This window comes from Sinocyclocheilus anshuiensis, unplaced genomic scaffold (assembly GCF_001515605.1).
Source record: "Sinocyclocheilus anshuiensis isolate Anshui unplaced genomic scaffold, SAMN03320099.WGS_v1.1 scaffold26, whole genome shotgun sequence".
NCBI classification, from domain to species: domain Eukaryota; kingdom Metazoa; phylum Chordata; class Actinopteri; order Cypriniformes; family Cyprinidae; genus Sinocyclocheilus; species Sinocyclocheilus anshuiensis.
Window position 1 is genome coordinate 730540 of NW_015544143.1, and position 9432 is coordinate 739971.

The window sequence follows — 9432 nt, forward strand, 5'->3', positions numbered from 1 at the left end:
ATATATATATATTAATATAAAATATTTTTAAAATAATTATAGATTGCATGAATATTGGGTGCCATGACATAATTAAGAGGAACTTAAGCAGTTGTTCCAGTGACCTTATTATTAAATTTCCCTTATTATCTCTTCACAGGCTGTCCAGAGAACGCATCAACGGTGCATTTTTACTCAATGATGAAACATTGGAATTTGTTGGGCTGCAGGCAACATTAGCTCCGCCCAAAGAGGAAAAATTTACAGTTTGGCTGGTGGTATTTGGAGTGGTAATGGGTGTAACTGTGTTTGGGGGGATCTACCTCATTACAACAGGGATATTAAACAGGAAGAAGTAAGTACTGCAGGGGAAACACCTCATGAATGATTGAAAGCAGCTAGAGTCAGTTTAGTGACAGTGAAGATTATGCCATTCTTGTCCATATTAAACACTGACATGTTTGGTAGAACTGCATCATCATAGCTACGTGGACAATATTTAAAAAAGACACAAAGTGCATCCAAGATACACATTATAATAATTAATTTCAAAAGAAATAGTAAAATATTGGCTTAAAAATTTTGATTAAAAAAAACATGAATTAAATCCACACAAGGTTTGACCACAAGTGTGGTATTGAATTTCTTACATTTGCAAAACGTTTTTTTTTTTTTTACAGGAAAGCTAAAAAGGCTGATGAGACTGTGAACCCATATGAGAATTCAGATGATGGAGAAGTTAACAAAGCCTTCGAGGAAGACATTGAACAAACAGGACTGTAAAGAAATAGGTGTTTCCACAAATAATATCAGAAAGGAGAGCGATGAAAAAAGTGTCTACACCACTGCATGCTTTTTTGAAACAATATTTTCACATTTTTGAAAACTTTTTTTCCAATAGAAGACAAATCCAATTTCTGGTATGTTTGCAAATGTTTATTTAAGTGCATTATGTTAAAATTATAATAAGATGAATTATAAAGTTACTCTAACTAATATAATTATTGCAATTTCTAGTAGCTTATACAGACAAATGTAAATAAAGTTTAATATTATATAAATATATTGATGTATTTTTTATACTATGAAAAAATACCCAATGCTATGGTACAACAACCTAAAATTGTAAAAGGAAATGATGTTGACACATTCTGAATAAAATATAATAAGCAGATTTTGTGGTCTTACTCTCACTCAAAGACAAAGCAACTGCTGGATGCATTATTGCCTCTTTGCATTTTCACATCGTTATCATTTATAGTGTGAATGAACCATCCTCTGTGGAGCGCTGACTCAAAATACCGGAGACCATCCCGCTTTTGAGACATGTAGAAAATGAGGGATGATTTTTCTGGGTCATCTGCAGAAATGTGTATCTTTTTTCTGTCATACATCTGAAATAAACATGATAAAAGTTGGTTTGTTGAAGTTGAACAGGAAGACCCTGCTGTATTTGAGCACAATATACTTACATTTTCGTAACTTGTAGAGCAATGCACTGCTGTACAACCCTAACAAAACACAAATGCAAAATCAAGAAACAGAGATTATTGAAAACTTACTTTAACTGTTAAAATCTTTTCCTCTCCTCGGGTGGTGCAGGAGAGGAAGTTATCTGTGCCTGTGAAGTTCAGCACAATGGGAACACCTGATTCACTGTCATTGGTGACCATGCCACGGAAGGTGCCATGAAAGATGGTCAGTTTTGCTGAAAAAAAAAAAAACGAAATTTGTGGAAAATGTCATTTTAAAATAACAGTAAACGAATAGCACTGCCACAAGGAAATAATAAAAATACAATGTTTCCTAAAAACATAATTTTCATTATTTGATACAAACCTGACATCGTACTCTCCAAACATATCTCATTTTGTCTTGATGCAACATACTTGCATCCTTTGAGTGTCTTCAGAAATAAACTGTTTTGTTCTTTAATCACTTTCCAAATTTGTGCAGATACTGAAAAAGGCAGCAGGATATTACAACCAGAAAGGAATGGAAATTTCAACATTAGATCATTCCAAATGAATAAAAATGGAGATGGATAAATAATTTTGATATAAAAAAGTTTTAAATAAATTTAAAACTTACTATAGGAAATATCAGCTTTCTCAGACATGATCACACTTTCTTTTAACTGCCAATCACAGTTGCAGAAAGGGTTGTCAGCATCAGAGACTTGATCAACAAACAGATTCAAGCTCATGTTAGCCAGGGAATGAAGCAGATTGTCATCAGCGAAACAGTCATCCTCAATGTCCTTCTCTTCCCACTCTGGTTGTGGATGTGATGGCTTCTGAAGCCCAACCATCTCAGTATCTTCAATCGACAGGCTGAATCTTATGAATTTCTACTTTTTATTGCATCGGGTGTCCTCAGATTCACACTCTTCTGTTTTTTCAGTGCTCGGATGATGTACATTCTACGAGAGGAGACTATTTGCTTTAGTGCAGTTAAAGAACATATTTGTTTCAAATACCAACCAGAACACGTGGCCACATGATCATTAAGTTTCCTGACTAGGCAGAAAGGGCGCACTAAACATTTCAGTTTCATTTCTCTTTCTTGTAACATTTAAACAGGTTTAATGAACAAGAGAAGTGAAAGAGCGCATTAAGTTAAAGTGAACTAGAAGATCAGAAAATGTCTCTATTTTTGCATCTCCCTTATACTGAAAAATTAGGGACTAATTCACTAATATAGACATTGATCAATTGCTATATATTTAAGTATGTTTACATCAACTACAAAATAACAGAGTGCTACGAAAATGCTTACCTCTGCTGCCATGTTGATCTCAATGCTTATCAAAAAGATGTGCAAGCCTTGCCTCTGAATGGTGCTTTTTTTAATCTCTGTAGCCTTCTTGTAGCAGGAAGAGGAAGTTGTGAGACACGGTATACCACAGCGTAAGGTTTTGGTGGGAAAATTGAAGGTATGTTGTCGGGGAAAGCACACAAGTACAAAAATTCGAAGGGTTGGACAAAATTGGCTCTTTGCATCAATACCAAAACAAATTCAGCAGTAATTTCAAACTTTCACTCATTAAGCCTAAAAGGAATGAGGTAATAAAACATAATCTGTTTTGTTAAAGTGTGAACGTTATGCCAACCTGAGAAGTGGTTAATGGAGGTGGAAAAGGTCACAGTTTGGGTTTTATATTTGTATACGTGGGGGTATTCCTACCACTGGGGCGTTCAAAGAAGTTATTATTGAAGGGGAAGCACATAAGAAATGAATCATTGTGTTGCGGTAAAAATAAAAAGTATTGGCTTATAACCAGTTATAACTAGTTGGCTTATAACCAAAGATGATGCAATTCTTGCTCATAGCACCTTTTACATTGGAATTGCATCATAGGTCATTGACAGTTATGACCTAAAATACAATAAAATTTCATTCATGATTTAATCTAAATTTTTAATACAAAACAACTAAATTAAACATTTTCCTTAGAATTAGTACAATTAATTTAATAAAGTAAAATTAAATTTAAAAATAGAGCTGTGAGTTGAGTTTTTAATGTAATGAAGTAATCGCACAGGTTTTTGAGATTAATCGCGATTAATCACACCTAAAATTTGTAATCATAAATATGTTTACACACTAAATTGAATTAGAATCAATATAAAGTACACATAATTGAATTAACATGTGTTCAATGACATTCTTTCAGGAAGTGTAAAAAAAGATTTATATTTATTTTATTATAAAATATATGAAATCAAATTGTAGGTCTTTGTTACACATTGCAGTTACTAATGAATTTCATATCCAAAGAAAAATAAATATGTGCAATTACAAGCAGCTCTTCAAAACATTGCCAATATAATTTAGCAACTTTGGATAAAAGCATCTATGTTAATAAGTGACATCATACTGTAAGAAACATCATTTTATGATGTATAAGCATAACTACAGTACCACTGGAACTGTGTTGTTGGATGAATCTGAAACACTTACTGAACTTGATTCACAATTTTTTATTGTGATTTTATACACTCTCAGAAAAAAAAGGTACAAAAGGTACTGTCACTGGGGCGGTACCTTTTCAAAAGTTACACTTTTGTACCTTTTAGGTACTAATATGTACACTTTAGGTACTTATCTGTATTACCTTTAAGGTACCAATATGGACTCTTTAGGTACAAAGGTATGCCTTTTGAAAAGGTACCGCCCCAGTGACAGATTTTGTACCTTTTTTCTGAGAGTGTAGAATAATACACAAACACACATTAATATGGTAAATGATACATTTATGCAGCAAAAGCAACAGTTCAAAGTTGTTAGTAGCTTTCAGCTTATACAAGCAAATGTAGCCTAAATAACAGTTGATAATATAAATACAGGAATTACACGAATTACATTTTGCAAGGATTTCTTTTCAATACTAAAAAAAACATAATGTTTCAGCACAAAAAGTAACTATGAACAGTTAGAAATAAAAATAAATATGAATTACATGTGTTGATTTAAAAACATCAGTTTAAAATTAGCTGAATGTAAAAAAGATGACACTCATAAATTTTTTTTAATCTAATAGTATGATACATATCTACTCACTACTGCGATGGCAGTAAAACACACCATTCTTTAGAAGAGGCTGCATCCGCTAAGACAACCTTAACCTTACACTCATCCAAAACGTATATTGAAATGTAAGTTAATCTGAGAACAACTCCCGGCTTCCCAACGATAATATCAAGACCTTGAATTCCATGAACCTTTCTCACTCAGAATTATAAGTGAGAAGGCACTGTCTTGTTTACTGTCAAACTGATCTCCCCTATCCATGTCCACTACTCTACTATCTACGCTTTGTGTGTAAATAAACCATCCTCTATAACGAGCTGACTCAAAACGCCGAAGATTGTCTTGCCCAGAAGACATGTAGAATACAAGAGACCATTTTTCTTGGTCATCAGGACAGATGCTTTTCAAGTCCATTTTATTATGGCTCTGCAAACAAAACAAAACAAAAGTCTAGTTTCAGCTTAAAGGAACAGTTCATCCATAAGTTCCCCATAGGAATACAGTGCATAAGTCACACTTATAATAAAACATTAAAATGGTGCCAAGATGCATAAAAACCTAATAAAAACACATCCTAATAATACACCTTCAAAAAAAAAAAAAAACTTACCACGAGTGTTAAAATCTTCTTATCTTCACCTTGCTTGGTGGTACAGCAGAAGAAGTTTTCTGTGCCGGTGAAGTTCAGTACAACAGGAACACCTACATGGCCCATGGTGGCAGTGTAATAGTAGAGGGTGATTTTTGCTAAAACAAAAAGTATTGCAAAATGTATTTCAGAATATACTTGGATCAAATCAAAACAAAGAATCATATTGTTGTAAGCCAAAAAAAATAATTTCAGTTACAAATTAATATTTGTTTATATATTTTACTTCAAAATACACTTCTAAAATTTTTAATTTGATTGCAAAAAAGTATTTACAAAATTACATTCTAATATAATGAATGAATATATACAGTACATTTATATAAACTTTACTGTGTATTTGTCACGATCACCAGCTGGAGTGCCCTGGACATCCATCAGATGGCACTCTTCCCCACTCAATCCTGGACTCCATTTCCCACAATTCTTTGCCCAGTCTCATCTGCTGTTTGCCCCTCTGCTTTGTTTGTTGTCATGGTTCCCCGTGTTAGTTCCCATGGTGTTTAAATAGCTCCTCCCCCTTGTTACCTTGTTATCCTGTTTGTCTCTCCCTATTTATACCCTGTCTATTTCCCTGTGTCCTTGTGAAGTCTTGTATGTGTTATTACTGCATTTCTGAGCATGCTATTGTTTATCTGTTCCGTGGTCTTTGCCTGAGTTTCCTGCCTGGTGTTCTGTGTTGGATTGTTTACCCCGTGTTTATGACCTCTTGCCTGTTTATTGGACTATGGCTTTGGATTACCCCTTAATAAATAATGCATTTGGATCTTCAACCTGTAGTCTCCGAGCAGTTTGTAACAATATTATTATTATATTTTATATTTATTACCTGACATGGTATCCCTCAAAAACATCTGCCGATTTTCTGGGGTGACATACTTTTCCATGACGAAACTCTTCAAGAACACATTATTTAGCTCATAAACCTGTTTCAAAATCCTTGAAGAATCTGGCAAAATAGGGGAAGAATATCACTTTAAACTCTAAAAAAAAAATCTCATTTAATTTTGCATGGGTTTCCCTTAAAGTCTGCAGGAACATTATTGTAGTGTTACTGTGGTATTAAGTTTTATGAACATCAATTCTAACAGTTAAGAACTTGAAAAAACAAAATATTAGTAGATTAAAAACTGATTGCACATAAATATGAAAATGGCAATGAAAGCAACATTAATTTCTTACTAAAGGTAACCTCAGCTGTCGCAGGCAGGACAACAACTTCGTTAAATTGGCAATTTATCCCTCCACAGCTGTTGCAAGGGCTGTCAGGGTCACAACCCCGAGCAACGACCATACTGAAGCTTGTGCCAGCCATGGAGACAAGTAGAAGTTTGTCATCACTGAAAGAGTCATCCTCAATGTCTTTGCTTTCCCACTCTGGCAATGGTTCAACTCCAGTGGCTTCCAGATCTTCCTCTCTTACCATCATCAGGCTGAATCTCATGACTGTCTGCTCCTTTTTATGGACACTGATTTCCTCAGATTCACACTCTTCGTTTTTTCTTTTGGGCGAATGGTGTATGGTCTAAGAGAGGAGATTACTGACCTCAGCACAGTTGATGTAAATAAAGTTAGCTCAGACAGGTGTTTTATTCCTCAAGCAGTTAAAAAAAACCCCATAATTATGCAATCTCTGGAATTTAATGTTTGAAAAACCCACACACAAGTCCATGTGACCAATCAAAGTTTGCTGACAAGTCAAAAAAAAAAAGCCCTGTGAAAACGTCAGTTTCGCTTCTCTCTCATGTTTCAATGGGTAACAGATAAGGAGGTAAGTGCATATGAGTGTGTATTATAAATATAAAACTCACAAGTAAGGGGGATCCTGCTACCAGGAGCTCTGCAAATGCCCGCGGAGTCAGATCCTCCATATCTGTGTTGTTTATCATTATAAGTTTATCTCCCTTGCTGAAAAAAGAAGATATAGATGAATGAACAGACAGCCAGACAGTTTAGATAGATAGATAGATAGATAGATAGATCGATAGATAGATAGATAGATAGATAGATAGATACAGTAGATAGATTGATGATAGATAGATAGATAGATAGATAGATAGATAGACAGATAGACAGATAGATAGATTATCTCACCTTGCGAATATTCCTTTGTTATAGTTTAAAAAGCCATTCACTTCATATGAGTGTTTGCCTTCACGTTCAGTGTGGAGCAACATAACACCGCCACAAACAAGATTCCCCTATAAAATGTCACACATGAAATGTTTTCTACTGGATACATTTATCAACTAACATAGACATTGATCTGTTATAGATTTGCATACCTCTGCTGCCATGATGATTTCAGTGCCGATTATGAGTATGTGTGAGTCCAGACTCTGAAACACTGCCTTTTGAAAGCCAGTCGACCTGATGATGTGGTAGGAAGGGGAAGTTACATTTGATGTCACTAAACCAGTGTTAGGGTTGGTTGGAAAGGGAGAAGTATAGAGTTGTAGGGGAAGGACATAAAAGTGTAATCACAAAGATGGCAAAACGTAGTAAAACAATTGAGCAAATAATTCCAAACTGATGGCTCACTGTGAGATTTCCTTTTTGAGTCTGAATGGCAAACCAAAGACTCAAATGTGTCTGAAAGCTGGTGCACCAAATTGACCTTTTGACAGGAAACTTCCTCTTTATTTAGGTTAGTGAACTGATCTTATAATATACACCTATTTAAGGCATCTTTCCTGTCTGAATCACCGCAAGGTTTCATTGTTTTTTCAAATGTGCAGTGCACAAAACCTATTTCACAGCAAGTGAAAGTGACCTTAATATACATAATTAATACTTTGAGGAGATAAGAAAATGAGGTTACACATGAATAACGGTGCACGTTTACACTCCCATAGCCTGATCCTACTGTACTTCCTTGTGTAAGGTAATATTTACAAAAGAAGAGGAAACTGCCTGCAGGGAAGAGGCACTTAGTGTGGACTATAGTGTACAACAACCGTTTACTTCAAATAGTTTTTTTTTTTACTTTGTCAGTGGCAAAGCATTCATAAACACTGACATCCATCCACCCACAAACAATATATATTTACAGTAAATGTATAATACTTTTTACATTTCAAAGAAAAAAAATATTTTATTTAATATGGTATTTAATGCTTACAAAGCTATTGTAAGGTGTATGGATTAGTTTTAAGGTAGTCTATGGTGCACGAGGATTCCTCAAAATTCTCCTTTTGTGTTCCACAGAAAAGGGAACAACACGAGGGTGAATAACTACTAACAAAATTTCTGTTAACTATACTTTAACTTTTTTTTTTTTTCATTTTACAACGACAACTTTGCTAGCAGTCTGGCACATCAAAATAGAGGATCCCCTCTGATTTGATCATGTAGCCCCTACAACAGACCTCATCTATACAAAAACAAATACGTCTATATCTTTAGGTGCAGACTCTTTCAGCAATTCTGAGTCATAATGGCATTTAAATAATAAAACAATACTGTGTTGACTTTTTCATTTTGTAAGTTGCTCTGAACGAGAAGACAAAACTCCCCCCACATATTTACCTGATGTATCACTTAGAATGTGTATCTTTTTTTTTTTTTTTACAAAAAAACAAAGTGTTCCCGTAAAGATGATGTAATGAGTCATTTATGTCATTCTGCCATCAGTATATGTGTTAGTGTGAGTAAAAACAATAGAGGGTCATTCTGTGTCAAATCAATCAGAATTCAGAACCAGAATGTAAAATCAAATTGAGATATCTTTCTTGAGTTACAGGCACGCAAAATTTGGAAAAATAATATATATGACAATGAGACGGGTATGAGCTATGGAATTTTTTGATAGAGGGAAACAAGATACATTCTAGAACAAACATAATTTGTTCTTCAAACATTCCTCTTGAAAAGAAAAAAAATTAATCAGCTGTATGCAAAGTGACCCACATTTGGGTTTTGACCACTGAAAAAAATGTGTACAATTTAACAATTTACTCCTGGAGCCATTGAGATCCCAATATCACTGAAATGTGGCCAGATAGAGCCTTAAAAATTAAGATACTAAAAGAAAAGTTTGTTAAAACCCAAAATCTAAAAAGCATTAAGATATCTGTAATATTTCTTGAGTTACAGGCCTGCAAACTTTGGAGAAAAAAAAAAGTTGAAAAGTGTTTTCCCCCATTTTTGAACTGTCACCATTGAAATATAATGCAACAAAGATTGCTGAAGTCAACAGATTTTACTAACAGACCTACTGATCTCTGTGTGAAAACAACTTAATGATGCTACCATCTTTATAAAGTCATTTT

The 9432-nt window shown here is 34.2% G+C and overlaps 2 protein-coding genes across 3 annotated transcripts in view; one reads left to right on the top strand and one right to left on the bottom strand.

The window, feature by feature from the left end:
- Positions 1-917, top strand: part of LOC107695051 (angiotensin-converting enzyme 2-like) — a 7765-nt gene extending 6848 nt beyond the window's left edge. For both annotated transcript variants that reach the window (XM_016494834.1, XM_016494835.1), the window contains exons 17-18: positions 140-334; positions 660-917. In XM_016494834.1, the coding sequence (XP_016350320.1) occupies positions 140-334; positions 660-762 (298 nt within the window). In that variant the 3' untranslated portion in view covers positions 763-917. The remainder of the gene's footprint in view (positions 1-139; positions 335-659) is intronic.
- Positions 918-4177: 3260 nt separating this feature from the next.
- On the bottom strand, positions 4178-7520 carry LOC107695052 (uncharacterized). Its single transcript, XM_016494836.1, has 7 exons — positions 7447-7520; positions 7256-7362; positions 6973-7069; positions 6344-6686; positions 5991-6110; positions 5123-5259; positions 4178-4938 (listed from the first exon to the last, which is right to left on the bottom strand). The coding sequence occupies exons 1-7, from the start codon at positions 7456-7458 to the stop codon at positions 4681-4683; spliced, it is 1074 nt and encodes a 357-aa protein (XP_016350322.1). The 5' UTR covers positions 7459-7520; the 3' UTR covers positions 4178-4680.
- Positions 7521-9432: the final 1912 nt, after the last annotated feature.